Below are 15,687 nucleotides of genomic sequence, written 5' to 3' on the forward strand. Positions count from 1 at the left end.
TTGTTCTTTTGCACGATGAGGAATGCAAATATACAAAGGTAAATAATTTATTTTATAAGTAATAATACATAGTAACCTTAACACTACGCAAAATACTTACATTACTATGCAGAATAGTGTAATAATGCATAATTGTGCTTAATTTTTACGCACGCGTCTATATTTTCTCACTGGTTCCTAATTTCTTCTTTACATTAATTACATACAATAAAGACAAATAATTTTATGAAATATAGTATGCCAAATATGCGTCATTGCATCATTGTATGCGTTTCCGTTTCTTGGGGGAAAGTATCTTTAACATGCTCACAATAGGAGCTTCGAAGGATACCGATATGATAAATGATAATATATACGATGAAACTAGTGCTCCAAAGAAAGTGATCATCTAAAAAACGTATCGTTATATTAAATCTATTGATAAACATCTAGAGAAAATAAATTTGTTACTTTTATATCGACGCACCATGGTATATTTTCCTAAATGAAGTGGTGAGTCCAAGTTCATAGGCGTCATTCGAATCACCAGCGGATGTATCAAGTAAGCGCAATACGTTATTCTGCTAACTGGATATAAAATCGGTGCTGACAGAATACTATTCACGTATCCTATATATAGGTATAGATAATTAAAATTGTGTTTCTATAGCTATTTTTAATTTGATAATCATCGCTGCCAAAAAAAAAAAAAAAACGTTTACCTCCGTAACCTGTGCTACATGCAACGACGATCCACGATAAACCAAGCGCCCATACGCTGTGACTTAAGGAAGAATAACTAGCTGCCATTATAGGACTAAGTTCTGTTTCATACAGACCATACAATAAACTTGAAAGAGATGCCGAAGAAAGGAGCCATCCTATGCAAATTGTCGTCTGAAAACCATGAAATTATAATTCATAGTAAAATTATTGTTATTCGACTATTAATTGTTTCACGACTATTAACTTCAATGTACCTTGGACATTTTTATTTTGCAATCAGTTTTGAAAAGGAAGTATCCTACAGACATGCCTATAAGATAAGGACCTAATCTAGTCCATGGTTTATCGTAGATCTTATCGAAAAGCGCCAACGGGTCGTCCGAGCTTGGCATGTGATTATTTATCAAAGCAATGTATCCTGTTGTTATCCAGGAGCTTAGTAGTAAAGTAGTCATCGCGAAGGTTGCAATTTTAAAGTGGTTTGTCGCTAAAACTAATATCACGGCGCCAATAATGTAAAATTGAGTGTCATCCGCAACGTACCAGCTCCAAATCATGCACTGAAAGAATGCGCGACACTAGGTATTAATCTTAAATTAATATATTAAAACTACAAAGCTACAAAGCCCGAATAGATAATATTCTTCTTTTCAAAAATTTGAAAAACGATCAGCCGACTCACCATTTGGTCCACCGGGAATAAAGTATTGATATAGAGTAAATTCCTCCACCAGTAGTTGGGACAGTTGTAATGATCAGCGGTCGGTGGTTCAAACACGGAATTCGAATGAAACCATTTCATTACGATTTGATTAATTCCGAGTATGAACATGTAGGGAGCCGTGAGTCTACAAAATCGGTACATGAGAAGACCGATGAACTTGAGGCCACCTGCGACGATGCCCCGTGTGCCCTGCGTGAGTTTATTCAAGTCTCCTTTCGCGTTTGTCCTGAAGTAGAGGAAACTCACGAGTAAGCCTCCCATGAAGAAAAACGTATCGACGCTGAAAGCTCCGTTCGTTATAGTTTGGAAGAGGAATTTTCTTTCCACAATTTTTCGATATTCCATATTATCCGAGTACTTGAAGACGATAATACAAGTGTGACCGAGAATAACCCAGGCCATAGATATCGCTCTGAGACCATGGATGGTACTGATCGTATCACCTCCGACTTTATTGTCACAAATAATTTTTACATTAGCTCGAACCGAGAAAGAAAGCAGCAACTCCTCGAAGACACCTGGCATCCAAGTAATGGAAGAATCTTGTAGCTTTTTATGATTACGCATCAACGCATGTTTTATTAAAACGAAGAATCGCTTACTGAATTTATGTATTTCCGGACTGGCTGAGCATGGACTACCTTCGTGATCGTTATTATTATTAATTGCTAAGGATTGAGGTCCGTTGATGATAGCTTCTGCCGCTGGAACAGGAAGGTAGACCTTACCTTGAAAAGCTGCGAAATATAACGATAAAAGATTGTCACTGTCTTTGCTACTGTCCTTGTCTTGTGATCGTCTGTAAGCGTTAGTCACCTTTTCGTTCTCGGTAAAGGGAACGAGTATGAGAGAGACGAGAGAGTTTTTTTTTTTGAAGCCGCACCAAGAAAAGGAAGATTACAAGAAGGACGTTCGAAGAGAAGAAATTATCTTACCAGTATTGAGAGACTTTTGATTTCTGCCAGTTAATTGGTCAAGTTTCGCGTGCCTTTCCAAATCGTAAATCACTTTTCTTCCTCGAGTATATTTTCTCGTTATATAGATATCATATCCGGTTCCAATTGCCATCAGCAAGGCAACCACAACGGTCACACCACTGAAACGTTCCCAATGTTTTTAATTTTCATTTATTTGAATATTTCTCGAGTTGGATTTTAATACGATTCAACGTACGATAGAATCCAGAAGACTGGGTCCTCGTACATATCGTACATATCATGCTGATCTCGAACCTTGCGAAGCGTCGAATGTTTCATAGCCTGTTCGCTGCCAGCGAGTTTTGCTATCACAGAAACGTCGGTAGCGTTGCACGAGAAAGGTAAACACACTCCTAGATAAATCGTTCTTGTCTGCAATTAACGTTAGGCAACGATCACGGACGATTATCCAAGCGGAAAGTTGTTAAATAATATTCAACTACTTACCGTAGGAAATAAAGTGGTATTCACTGAAATGGTCATCATATAGAATCCCAATTTGTGAGGCGACTTATTCGACCTTGTTCCGGCCCAGAGATTATTTTCAGTGAGACCGCCGTGCCTTTTTTGCGGTTCGCTGTTAAACTCTTTCGCCTCCTCCATCGGTTTCTCTTGGATTTTCACCATTTTTCTTCCATAGTCTTCGTTGATGTAGGCACACTGGATAGCTGAACCGACATAGTAAGAGTTTCCCCATAGGAAACCGTTGGTATATCTGCCTGAAGCATCGTTCGCTGCAAGAAAAGAAACATTTGATGTAATCTTTTGATTAGTAAAGCAAGATCTTCTAAAGGCTTTGTGAAATCAGTAAGCGTACTCTTTTACCGAGAAGGATGACTTGCTTGTTAGCTAGCCGATGACCTACTTCATCGTTCAAGACACTTTCTCTCTGCTCGACGAGTGGCCATTTCCGGATTACTTTGGATGAAATACCAATGGAAGCTAATGTTTGGGTATGTCTCGTAACTTATGCGAGTAGCATATAAACGTACTTGACGAAGGATTCGAACGCTCGCGGTATTTTCATCGTTGCCGAATAATCGTTCGTTTATACGATAGAGATTTCCCGCGTTCTTATTTAATATTCAGTAACAGAGAATCGTTCGATGTCGTAAGCTAAATATTAGTGCGTGGTATTCATTTACACTTTCATAACAGACGTTCGACCGTAGACGTGGTTCTGCTACATAATTTTCATTACCAAAGATTACGACATCTATCGCGAGCTGGGAATCCAGCTGTTCTCTAACAAGAACTTTCTATATTCCAGAAGAAAGTAATATTATCTAATTATCCTAATCATTATCGTTGTGGTGTTCAAACCGTTTTCATAGACCGCTACTATGTAGCATGTCGTAATTACTAATCAGGATTCGTTATATCATTCGTAAATGGCGATCGTAGAATAAATCGCAATGTCATCGTTCTACGCAGAAACAAATTTACCGACGTTTCCCTCCGAAACATTTTGGAATTGATTTCCGCTAGTACATCGTCTATACGAGATTGCTTCTTCTCCATTTTCCTAATTCTATTATTTCACTGTTAGTCTTGCACAACGAATCTATGAATCAAACGTTTCTAATTCGAAAGTAATTCTTGACCTTGCCTATTTTATATTTGGATGCGATCAATGGGACTTTTACAAACATTACCGTAACCCGGCAAACAACGCAACTCACAGACAGCTTATTATCGATTCCATTCGCACAAAATTAGAATCGTATACGCGTAACCGCAAAGAAATTAGAATAACAATGGATTTTGCGTACGTGCGGTGATCTCTGACACGATCCTTCGTTGAACAATGAAAGTCAAGTTCAATTTCTACGCGTGACTCGTGTCGTTTCTTCGTTGATTCGTGCAAGAAATCATCTTGCTTACCTCATCCCATTGATTCATCAACGGTCGTTTAATTTCCTTTTCAATTTCGTTTAATCTTTGTATTCGTCGTCGTTCAAAATATTCAGCAGTTCGTGAGTTAAGTTATTTTATAATGTCAGTTACCTTTTCGGAATATATGTAAGGATACGCGAACGAAGAGCAATAGGCAATGGCATTGAAAATAATCGATTTCTGTGAGTAAAAAAAGTCTTCTTTGAAGACGAAGGAAGAGAAATTAGAGAAAGAAACAAAGCGAATCCCACGAGTCCAATGCTGGGAGTGCGACCGGTTTGCAAGGTCTGTTGCTTGGAATAACACGCTTATGGTTGCAGTCTCCTTGATAAAGTTCAAGAGCTATCGCAACGACAGTTACTAAAAAAACTCTGATTCAGCTCGCTGCATGTACTCCTTATTCGTCGATCGGCGAATGTAACGAAATTTCTCGGAGCATTCGCCACCAACGAGGGAAAGACGTTGACTTTTGCGCGTTCGAATGGCGAGTCACGATTAATTACGACCGTTGTTTGATTAAAATCCACTATTGAAATTTTTATTAAAATTCTTGGAATGAAAATAAGCAAGTGATAAAATTCCATGGAACAGAGTGCGATTACGACTTCTTACGTATCGGACTGAACGACTAAATGGAAGATCGATAGGTAAACAAAGTTTAAAAGTGAGTTAATCCAGAATCTGACGATTAACTTGAAACGACTAGTTCCCCTTGGAATTTCGAATGATCGTTTCTATGGATCGTGGAATGTAACGGTTTATTTTAACGCTTGCTTCCGATCGACTAAACGTTTTGAATGGCACGTATGCACGATCGATTAGGGAAAGTAATTTGGAAAGAGAAAGGTTCCCCTTAACGTAGTCGTTTGTGTTGCAATATTAATATACGCGTGGTTGAACTTTCGTCGATTTTATCGTATGAATCATTTACCAATATTTCTATTAAGTGTCTTCTAATATTTTACGTATGAAAGTAAATTTTTCGGTCTTGGTTACATCATTTTGACCTTTTAGGTTGCAAAAAATCTGCATATTATGGCGATTTCTTGATTCCTGTTTCCCATTAACTCTCTCGTTAATGAAGTCCATAGCCCGAAGATGCGTTCATCGATTGGTTGCATGAAGTTGTGTTATGCGACACTAGAATAGAATTATAACGCGTTCGATCGAGTTTTCTAACGAGCAGGAAGTGAAACGGCCGCTCAAACGCGTTCCATAATCCGTGATCGATGAACGAAAACGTCCGTTGGTTACGTTAGCCAGCGGTTTGTACTCGATCGGCCGATTTTGCAAGCAAAATTTATCGAAACTCGCCTACGAACTATCGACTCGTTGTTGAACGGCTGGTGATGTATTTCGAGCCACTCGATACGAACGATCGAAGGATTTCCTACATGGCTCATAAACTTGGCAATTTAATGCTCGATCGAATGCCGAAATAGCTGTAAGTACTGGAATTCTACCGATAAACGGTATTCGGACGGAGGCGTGTTTCTCCCTCTATTTAACGGGATTTAGTTGTCGTTAATTAAAGGATCTTGATGTACATAGGACAAACAGCTAGCAATGTATTCAGCAGGAATGTTGTTACGTAACTTTCAACGCAGATACGTATATGCTTCCTGCTTTTCGTACATATATTACAAAGAAACGCTACGTCGTCGAACGAAAATCAATCTGACTTGCAGTTGCGGGAATCGGGCTGATTTTCATTGAAATTGGTGCAAGTTTCGAACAGGATATAACAAGCACTCGTGTAGGACGCGTTCTACTTGCCCGTGCAAGTTTATGTAGAGGGAAACCTGTTCAGAAGCGAAACATATAATAGAAAGTACATAAGGAAATATCCGTTTATGTAATCCTGAGGTCGAAGCATTAAGTCAGACACGAAAAAAAATCCGATACGCGTAAACTGCGTATAATTATAATCTAAACGTGTATTTCAAACATTTCGAGATTCGTCGAAAGTGGGTGTAGACGCGTTTACGTGTCTCGTACAAGAACTGGCCGCGCGAAGGTGTCGATAGATCGTGAAAACGGCGTGTTCCACGAACCAGGAAGCGACAGACTGAGACGGTGTTGTTCACGAACCGTTATTATATCACGGCGTTTACGCAGTCCGAGAAACAGAATGATAAAGGATCGAGAACAGCCGAAGAAAAGTCTAGCGTTACGTGAAAGTTGCGTTTGCAAGCCCGGTTTCCACGTAATCCTTTCTCCGGACGGTTTTTGTATCTGGTATGACGTAATTTCGATAATTGCCGCGGTTTCTACTTCGACCGTGTTTCTTCGTGCTCGAGTCTTCCTTGAAACTTTCTAACGTTACCTTTACGCGTATCACGAAGGATATTCGCGGAAGTCCCGAGAACGCTCATCCATAAGCTTGTCGCCGAGTTAGGCAGCGTGACGCGCTACCGTCGAAGAAACTCGTCCATTGTCTTAGAAATAGCGTCGAATCTCAGCATCGCTGGCTCGCGCATGTTTATGCAAATTTACATTTTTATAAACACAAGTGAAACAATAGAGAAATTCGTACTTTGCCTTCGTCATGGTTTCCTTATGTCGGAGATTTTCTTAGTCGAGCTTTTTCTTACGTCTACGAACTACACACACGACGTAGTGACACGCCAGAATAATTTACTTATAATTCTCAATGAGAATCGATCGTAACATTCTTCCAAATAAAATAAAGCAAAAAAATCTACGAACTAATATTAAATATCGCAATGAATACGATTGACACATGGAATATCGTAAAGTTATATCAGAGAACCTGGAAAGGCCGATCGACGTTGAACACGATCGAAAGTTAAACGACGAATGCTTGCCTCGTAATTGGTGTCGTTACGAACAGAAATTTCAAATGTCATAAAGATAACGTTTCTAATGCCGTTTGTTCTCTCCTTAATAGCCTCGAGGTATTTTTCACCGTGTAATTGCGTTTTGAACTTCCTACAATGATAATGGAACATAGAGCGTCACGGGAGGAGAAAGTCATGAAATTCGCTTCGTGCACTTTTCCTTCGCTTGGAAATTGGGCAGAATCGAACAGACAGAATTCTCACCGGAAATAATAAACCCTAAGAGAATTTTACTCTCGCTTGATCGAATTAACGGAGAGTAAAATAACGCTTTCTATCTGGTTATCTCGACGGGGAATTGTAGAAAAATGAAATTTAAATAAAACAAATATCTTTCTCGTTCGAGTTCGTTTTCCGTTAACGGGGAAATTTTCCTGAAAAAATAGTCCCTCGTATGGAAACTGTTTCGAAGGTGAAGCGTTCGTTGCTTTCTCGCGTCATCCAGCGCTATTCATTTTCTGTATATCCACTAACTTTTTCTTCGTAGCAGGATATGTCGAAAGTATCAGAACGAAAACCAGTTTGTTCCTCTTTAGGCGAATTGTACGGTTTATCGATTCCGACACTGCTTTCGGAAATACCGAAACAATCAAAATTAACGTTTAATCGTCGGAGTTTCGATGTTATGCTATATGCCAGGTGCATAAAATCTTCCAGGAATCGTTTCTAACAGACGCCGAGTCATGTTTATTTAGTTGTACGAAAGATCTGCTCTCCGTGATCTTATTTTCGTCCATTTCTTAAGTGAAAATTCAATGATGCGATATACGTAACGTCAGGGTGAACCAGTAGCGGCGCTGGTTTTCCAAAGTTGCTTGATAGAATCGAGTCTCGTAAATCTAAAATCGAAAAAATCTAAACGGGAGAAACAACCCTGACACGCTTAACCCTTTCACCTGTATCGTGTGCGACCTTGATCGTAAGAAACGGCGAAAGAGCGTTTGAAAATGCGACCCAAAAAGTGTAACGGATAATACACGGACAGTAGGAAAGCGTATTCTATTCTTAGATATTGCGTAGATTGCAGTATCTAAGTACACATGTTGAGTGGCATTCTTTTTCGATGTGTTGCAATCGATGCAAATGTCACGTCGGTATTACGTTTCGAAAAAATTCGAACTAAAGTGCATCTGTGTACCAATTTGTTGCATAAATTACGCCGGTAATATTCGAATCCCTAAGACAGAAAGCCATAACGGCCGTGTGTTACCGCCGATACTTACGGAAAAGTGGAACGCTACGAGACTCTTGCGAAAAGTGGCATTGACCGAGGCAGGCGGTAAAACATTGAAAGCGATTCGTTGTCGGGCCGAGTCTGTGCCGGTCGTGCAAGTAGCCATGGCGTAGCTCTTTGTGTCGCGAAAAGTGAAATTTCTCGATGAAAGTAGGCAAAGCAAAAGGAACTGCCGGGAGGAAGGCAGATGCATTTTAGCGAGGACGATTCTGGCGAGCTGCGGCCGCTTACCGGTGACCCATCGACTTTCGATTTCCTTACCGATGAAAGTGAATTAAACCGCGTGCAATTTCGTTCGTTACTTCGATCGTATGATCTCATAAAAAACGTTAAATCCGAGATGGAGGGAGATTTTAATAAATCTCGTTAATTTTCCGATCGATAGCAGCCATTAGTCTGATTAAACGGTTTAATTAAATTCGTTATGCTCGAGTTCGTCTCTTCCTTTCTCGTATTTGCATCGTGATCTCCGAAAACGTTTCTACCAAAGGCCAACGAAATCATAACTGTATCTCTGGCCGTTGTAACTCGTATACTTTCTATTCGTATAATAAATTTTTGCTCGCTTCACGAAATACCGTTGTCTCGCGTGTACACGAGAAAAGAGAAAAATGTTTGCACACGGTTAGTTCCAAACGAATAATTGATAGCTAAACATTTGCACAGGAACTACCGAAGCTATCGATATTTTTAGGAGTAGTTTGACCAGTTCGACGCACCTTTTATAGCCCAGTCTTCGTGATTCTTCAATCCTTTGATATATCTCGTAATATCTTTGGCACATTGCTCCTGAACAGGATATTTCCCTTCTGTCCAATTCTTGGCAAGATAACGCACATCGAAGAGGTCCAACGCTTCCGACAACGTGGTCCAATTTCTATCCGGAATCTTATCGGTATCGGTAAAAGTTCTTACTCGCTGGTCCGTCAAAGAGTCTCGTACTGAATTCTCTGGAACGGTCGAAGCTATCACCCCGCAGATCGCGAAGCTTGCGAAAAGAACGACGAGATACCACTTTTGGTTCATCATTGTTTCGATTACTCTTACACAAATCACTAGAGAAACAGAATCGTCCACGGGTCGATTAACTTCAACTAATCGCGTTTCGCATCTCGCTAACGTAGATTCGATGAATATCCGATCGGAGTTTTTCGTGCACGTTAGAAATCTTAGAAATCGTAAACTATCACAGAAAAAATATTTGAAATCACAGTCGATGCCCAACTAGCCTTCTTCCTCTATGCTGATAACGACGGATCTTGATCTCTTCAACTCGTCTCAGAGTCACGTGAATCTTTCTGGTTGCATTTTCCGATTCATCCGGCGATGGGCCCTTCGTTTCGAGGCCCTCCCGGCCTAGTTATCATACTTTTGAGAAAGTAGCGAGAGTGGACGGAAGGAGAGAGTACGAATTCCGCGACACGACTGTCTGAACGATCCGGGACTAGGCTTCCAACTTCTGACGGTGTGACTTCCCTTTCGTCTGGTTCCTTCTTATTTGACGCCCAAGAATCACCTAGGACGACGAGGCTAGCAGTGGTAGAAAAATTGCTTTGCCGGCTGAATATCTCGGTAGTAATGAAAGTGCGAGAAAATGGTGGGGAGAAACTTCCCCATATCGAAAAGTGAGCGCTAACGGTGGCTTGTTTGATACAACTTGTTACGTAGATTCATAGTTAACATAATTTCGTGTCCGTTGACAAGATAAAAGAGGCAACGAGGGATCGTTTCTTTTGAAAGACGAGGCAGTTCCCACACCAGAATTATTTAACATCTCTGTTTTTTCTCGCCTTTTTCAAAACGGATGAAATACGTTCGCGAAAAATATTTGTAAATGATAAATATCTCAGCATGTTCTGCACGTGATCTGTCTGCGCTACGTCTATAAAATATGGTAATTATAGACGCTCCCAGGAACATGCTTTAACATGGTAAATTATTAAACGAAGTTGTACATTTCTTCTTTCTCGAGTTTAGTAGGAAGGAAACCAGATGTTATTCATTAATTTTATAAAGCTTACGTAATACCAGATTTATCATACAGAATGGATGAGGATGTTTGAACAACGGTCGTCTCTTGTATCAATTTCTTTTCAACGTAGAATATTTCGGTACGTTGCAAAAAACAGGTTTTCTCCTTTTTTCATGAATACCTTATTAGGAACGTTTGATCGATATAGATAATGAATTTTACGAAGGTACGTAAGAAACTTCAACGAACCAACGGTGATCACAGTATGTGATACTCGTTAAATAAATTGATTAATTTAGTGGAATCGATTATAGAGTAGCGTGCGATACGACGACTTACAAAGTTTACGATGAAGTTTTGCGTGAATTCGCCTGAAATCGACAGCACAGTCTATTATAAAAGTTTCACAAAAGAAATTTCATGCTATTAGAGGAGTGTTTCTCTTTCTCCGGCGCAAAACTTTCGTCAAACGCTGTCATTGGCTGCTCAGTCGTGCTGAAATTCGTTTTCCTTTTTTTTTTACCATTACAAGATTTTGTCCTACCGTATAATTTCTGTTAGTAATCCTACGCGACCTCCTCCAAAAACCATAATGACTGGCAAAGTACAAATTTTCTGCTACCTATAATCAGCCTTTGCAATCGTTGATGATTTCTTACCTGGTCGAAAGTTAATGTTACATTTTCGACAGATATCGCGTTGAGAAAGCCATTAGCCATGAACGTTGATAAATTATATTCGCGGCACGTGCCAATAAAACGTGAATCGCGTGAAAAATAGGTGCAATGCAGTTACGAAGTGTAGTTGCTTGTTTTATAAATGCACTTGCACTTTTACGCTGTTGCGATACTCTGCATGTCTTTGTTGCTCTTTGGTAAAGTCTTCGTAGAATATTAATCAAACTTTGACCATGATAATGTCGATTTAGTTGTACGATGAGAAACAATCACCGGTTCAAAGTCTCGTTGCAACAGTTTAGTCTATAAATAATACGGCAAAGAGAAATGAAAGATCATATGATTACGGACTTTATAATATTATAATTACATTTTCGAAAACGCTTCACCAAATGGGCCTAAAAACTTTCTTTTCAAAACTCGCTATGATATATGATAGGTGTCCTAATTTAGCATTTCTCTTTCGTTCGTTTCGCATTTTTGCTCTGTGATGTAAGTGTTGCTTTTTCGCAAAATGAAATTGCTCAAAGCAAATCGAACTTCGTCTTATTCTTTTCTTACGAGAAAGGAACGAAATTCCATCGATGATTTTAAAGTAAAATTTAGATTCATTGCTTCATCGAAGGTCCAAATTTGGTCTTCTAACGATCGACCTTCCTTTTTAAACGGATTTATCCTCAGCGGTCAACGTTCTTTCGTTATTACAGAATCTATAGCTTCGAGCGAAATGTACCTATACGTCCTTAAAAGCAATTAATATGCTGTATTTAATATATCGTTTATGTTTCGTGATCGATATGATAAGCACCATGTACTTTAAGCTAAAATATCAGAAAATTAAAAAAAAAAAAAAGAAACAATGTAAAAAGACAACACAATTCCACGATATCATAGGTTATTTTGATAGAATATTTGGCGAATCTAATGATGTCGTAGCTGTAATAATACGGTATCTATTCAGTAAATGGTTATGTCTTTCTAGATTTTGAGATACATACATTAAGCGTAATGTTGTATTTTGGTCCTTAATTTTACTTTTTAATTTTTTTTAATTTACTTCAATTTGAGAATCGTATGTTGTATCTTGCCGAGTCGTTGCTTAGCCAGGATTATTTTTACGACCATTATCTAAGAGCGGACGTCTTTAAGGCGGATATACCTGTTGAAACGCCTGCATGAAATAAAGATCAGAGATATCACCAGCAACGTTGGCCTTCTAATCTCTCCTACCTTTTCCTATTCCAAGTAATTCCACAAAATTCTTCCGTAAATTCATTAATCAGCTCTCCACACGATCGGGACGAGAAGAATCGTATCGTAGTATATCCTTTTATTTCATGACCGTGAATAGTGTATCTAATATTAATAAAGAATTGAATTATTTGTAGTGGTAGTTAGTAATTAGACGCAAAATTAAGATTAGAGTTATTTCTTAGTCTTTTTTTTATTATCTTAATAAGTGGACTCGGATTCGGAGTAATGGCACCATAGAAAGAGAAAGCTGATAAAAAGTGAAAGAATATAAGTTGGTAACTTGTTAGTAAACAAGCGAAGAATAATATCACCTGTAAAACATTTTGAAATTCGTGTAAAACATTGCTAATGTTTTTTACGCATAAATAGTAGTAGCTAAAATCGTATCGCCAAATTTTGTCTTCGTCAAAGCGTAGGAAGAAGTGAAAGGGGTAGAAAGAAATAAATACTTACTTGGTATTAACAAATCCAAGAGGGGAAAAGTAAGGAGGAAGTGGAAAGGAAAGTATGTGCTTAAACGCTTGAAAGAGGCGACACCTAACGGTAGTTCAGAAATGAAGTGACTGTGCCCGATCGGTAACCTAGTTAGTATGTATATATATATATCTTTAATACAATAAACAAGCCTGGAAGGAAAATAGATATTTTTACGAATCTCTCTAGGATAATAATTTTTGTCAAGTTTACGTAACTTTCAGGTGTATTACATATTTTCTATATTATGAAAATTGTCGATTTAGAGTGTGATAATATGTAATACCAGAAAGAAAATGAGAGTGCTCACACTTATGGTTCTAGTTGTTTCCGAGTTAGTGCTGCACCGCGCGGCCAAGTGCTGAAGATGATGCATTTAGCATGAATATCTATTATTAATTATTTCGTTGTGGTTGTTTTAATATTTAGAAAGATTATATTGTTACTTATATAACAAATTTTTTTAAGTCTTTTTAAGATACTTTTTATATTTAAAGTTGTTTAAAGAAGTCATTTCTACGGTTTGAAGTAAACCGCAGAGCGTAGCAGGCACACGTGACTCATGTAAGATACGTTGAGAAAGCAAACAGTTCGTTTTCTAATTCACTTTTAGAAACAAATAATTTGAATAATGGATATAATAATTGATACGAAAGGCCAAGCAGATTTAGCGACAAAAGATTGTTTGGTAGACAGCGATGAGGACGACTTAGACTTTGAAAATAACGGTAATTAAATCTACATTGTATCATATTATTTTTAGAGATTAAGAATTTATGACAATAATAATATGCTTTTACATACATTAATTTAACAGGTACACAGTCGGTCAAATTTTTTGACATAGAGGAAGATTTAATCCAAGATGAGATTCCAATTCAAAAAGTGGTTTGCAACCCAACTAAGGATATCGATCTTGAGGAATTTGAAAAAGATATGGGCTGGTCAAACAAAACAGTATCTTCAAAAAAAAGGGTTTGTACAACTTCTGCTTCGGATGTAACCAAACTGACAAAAGAATTGACATCGGTAGATCGGATACTTAAAAAAAGTGTCATAGTACCTGGTTTTGAACAGCTACATGCCGTACCTCCTTATATGCAAAATAGTAGAACATTACGAGCTAAGAGACGCAAACAGCGTGCTAAAACTAAAGGCGAAGGTTGGTTTAATATGCCTGCTCCTGAGTTGACACCAGAAGTCATGCACGATCTTCAAGTTATAAGAATGAGATCAGTGTTGGATCCAAAACATTTCTATAAAAAGAATGATCTTAAAACAATACCAAAGTACTTTCAAATTGGTAAAGTTATGGATTCACATTTGGATTACTACTCTGGACGTCTTACTAAAAAAGAACGTAAGAAGACGATTGTTGACGAACTTATGGCTGATGCTGAATTTTCTAAGTTCAATAAACGTAAATATAAAGAAATCATTGATGAGAAGAAACAATTGCATTATAAAGCTCATAGACATGCAAGGAAACTTAAAGGGAAGAAGAAAAAATAAATACTGATTGAAAATATGTATTTTAACCTAATGTTTGTAAAATTTACAATTATCAAATGCATTATAAAAATTACAAAAATATGTACATTTAAAGAAGTCTATATAAATTTAATGCATCCCTCCTGTAACTTCGATAGAAGCACCATTAACATAAGAACTTTTGGAAGATGTTAAAAATGCGATTACTTCTGCCACTTCTTCTGGTTTCCCCATTCTGTGAAGAGGTACTTTTTTTATAAATAACTGTTTTACATTATCAGGTATAGTTTCTGTCATAGGGGTTTCTATCAAACCTGGCAACACTGTATTAACGCGAATTCCAAATCTATAATAAAAATATATGCCTGGTAATATTATAAAATCATTGAACAAAATACTGTACATATACTACAAATACTTCTTATACGTACTGTCCAAATTCTAAAGAAGCAGTTTGTGTAAGAGCTATTACTCCAGCTTTCGATGCTGCATAATTAGCTTGACCCATGTTTCCAATTTTTCCAATAATAGAGCTTACGTTAACGATCGAACCACTTGTACTTACGTTAGCATTAATCATTTCTTTTACTGCTGTTTGAATTATGTAAAATGTTCCTTTTAAATTCACATCAAGTACTTTAGCAAAATCCTCGCTCGTGAGTTTTAAAATGAACTGGTCACACGTGATTCCTGCAGAATTAACTATAACAGTGGGTGCAGTTGAATATTTACTTATTGCATTTTTAAATGCTTCTTGAACACTTTGTTCGTTTGACACATCAACATTTAATGCCAAATGATTGGAATCTAAAAATTGCGTAGAATTTTAATAATTTTATTTTAAATAGATAATTGGAAAAAAATAATAGTATTTAACATTCAAACCATTTAAAGAAGTAACGGTATCTTCAGCGCTTTTTAAGTTCCGATCTGTAGCAATAACCTTAGCTCCTTGTCTCCCTAAAATACGACATACTTCTCTACCTATACCGCTACCAGCACCTGTAATTGAAGTAAATTTTATTTTGATATGCACTATAAGATAATATTCTCTAATTTTTATCTTCTTCCTCTATTTTTTTCTTTTTTTTTTAAATGCACACCTGTTACAAAGGCCACTTTGCCGGCTACCATTTTTGTCTTTTAATTACAAAACAACTAGTACAAAGTCGAACAGATAAATTACAAATATAGATTATAAAAGACCAATGACTTGATCAATATAAGTAATCTTGTAGCGAAAATGAATAAGTAGAAGATACTGAAAGACATTGATTTTGCTGATTCGCTAGTCATTCTGATATATTTCGAATACTTTTTTCAACTATTTGCTATTAGTATATATGCGCACAGTAAGTATGTACGCAAGCATTGAACCAATTAGGATGGACTTCTGTTACCTAGGTAACCGTACCATATGCT

At 37.6% G+C, this 15,687-nt stretch overlaps 3 protein-coding genes across 6 annotated transcripts; 1 reads left to right on the top strand and 2 right to left on the bottom strand.

Moving 5' to 3' along the window:
* Positions 1–31: 31 nt before the first annotated feature.
* Positions 32–10,033, bottom strand: LOC139998356 (nose resistant to fluoxetine protein 6). 3 transcript variants are annotated; one of them, XM_072022772.1, is made up of 10 exons: positions 9,117–10,033; positions 2,854–3,140; positions 2,603–2,778; positions 2,365–2,525; positions 2,032–2,166; positions 1,388–1,947; positions 960–1,265; positions 702–876; positions 467–609; positions 32–388 (listed from the first exon to the last, which is right to left on the bottom strand). In XM_072022772.1, the coding sequence occupies exons 1-10, from the start codon at positions 9,424–9,426 to the stop codon at positions 260–262; spliced, it is 2,382 nt and encodes a 793-aa protein (XP_071878873.1). In that variant the 5' UTR covers positions 9,427–10,033; the 3' UTR covers positions 32–259. The 3 variants fall into 3 exon arrangements, with proteins under 3 accessions (XP_071878873.1, XP_071878874.1, XP_071878872.1); XM_072022773.1 differs by having other exon boundaries at positions 2,032–2,133; positions 9,117–10,032; XM_072022771.1 differs by having other exon boundaries at positions 1,388–2,133.
* Positions 10,034–12,982: 2,949 nt separating this feature from the next.
* On the top strand, positions 12,983–14,650 carry LOC139998430 (deoxynucleotidyltransferase terminal-interacting protein 2). 2 transcript variants are annotated; one of them, XM_072022955.1, is made up of 3 exons: positions 12,983–13,108; positions 13,243–13,502; positions 13,592–14,650. In XM_072022955.1, exons 2-3 carry the CDS (start codon positions 13,406–13,408, stop codon positions 14,284–14,286), a joined length of 792 nt encoding a protein of 263 aa, XP_071879056.1. In that variant the 5' UTR covers positions 12,983–13,108; positions 13,243–13,405; the 3' UTR covers positions 14,287–14,650. The 2 variants fall into 2 exon arrangements, with proteins under 2 accessions (XP_071879056.1, XP_071879055.1); XM_072022954.1 differs by lacking the exon at positions 12,983–13,108 and having other exon boundaries at positions 13,125–13,502.
* Positions 14,288–15,607, bottom strand: LOC139998431 ((3R)-3-hydroxyacyl-CoA dehydrogenase). Its single transcript, XM_072022956.1, has 4 exons — positions 15,369–15,607; positions 15,151–15,267; positions 14,697–15,072; positions 14,288–14,611 (listed from the first exon to the last, which is right to left on the bottom strand). Exons 1-4 carry the CDS (start codon positions 15,397–15,399, stop codon positions 14,395–14,397), a joined length of 741 nt encoding a protein of 246 aa, XP_071879057.1. The 5' UTR covers positions 15,400–15,607; the 3' UTR covers positions 14,288–14,394.
* Between the last annotated feature and the right edge of the window lie 80 nt (positions 15,608–15,687).

This window comes from Bombus fervidus, chromosome 3 (assembly GCF_041682495.2).
Source record: "Bombus fervidus isolate BK054 chromosome 3, iyBomFerv1, whole genome shotgun sequence".
NCBI lineage: Eukaryota > Metazoa > Arthropoda > Insecta > Hymenoptera > Apidae > Bombus > Bombus fervidus.

Bases quoted from the DNA above. Each gene is read 5' to 3' on its own strand.
- LOC139998356 (XM_072022771.1), bottom strand. From the start codon at position 9,426: ATGATGAACCAAAAGTGGTATCTCGTCGTTCTTTTCGCAAGCTTCGCG. The intron at 2,134-2,364 runs GTAAGATAATTT...TTCCTGTTCCAG, and splicing joins TCAAAAGTCTCTCAATACTG to CGGCAGAAGCTATCATCAAC. The intron at 610-701 runs GTAAACGTTTTT...ACCTATATATAG, and splicing joins ATGTAGCACAGGTTACGGAG to GATACGTGAATAGTATTCTG.
- LOC139998430 (XM_072022955.1), top strand. From the start codon at position 13,406: ATGGATATAATAATTGATACGAAAGGCCAAGCAGATTTAGCGACAAAA. The intron at 13,503-13,591 runs GTAATTAAATCT...TTAATTTAACAG, and splicing joins CTTAGACTTTGAAAATAACG to GTACACAGTCGGTCAAATTT.
- LOC139998431 (XM_072022956.1), bottom strand. From the start codon at position 15,399: ATGGTAGCCGGCAAAGTGGCCTTTGTAACAG. The intron at 15,268-15,368 runs GTGTGCATTTAA...CTTCAATTACAG, and splicing joins CAAAGTGGCCTTTGTAACAG to GTGCTGGTAGCGGTATAGGT. The intron at 15,073-15,150 runs GTTTGAATGTTA...CGCAATTTTTAG, and splicing joins TACCGTTACTTCTTTAAATG to ATTCCAATCATTTGGCATTA.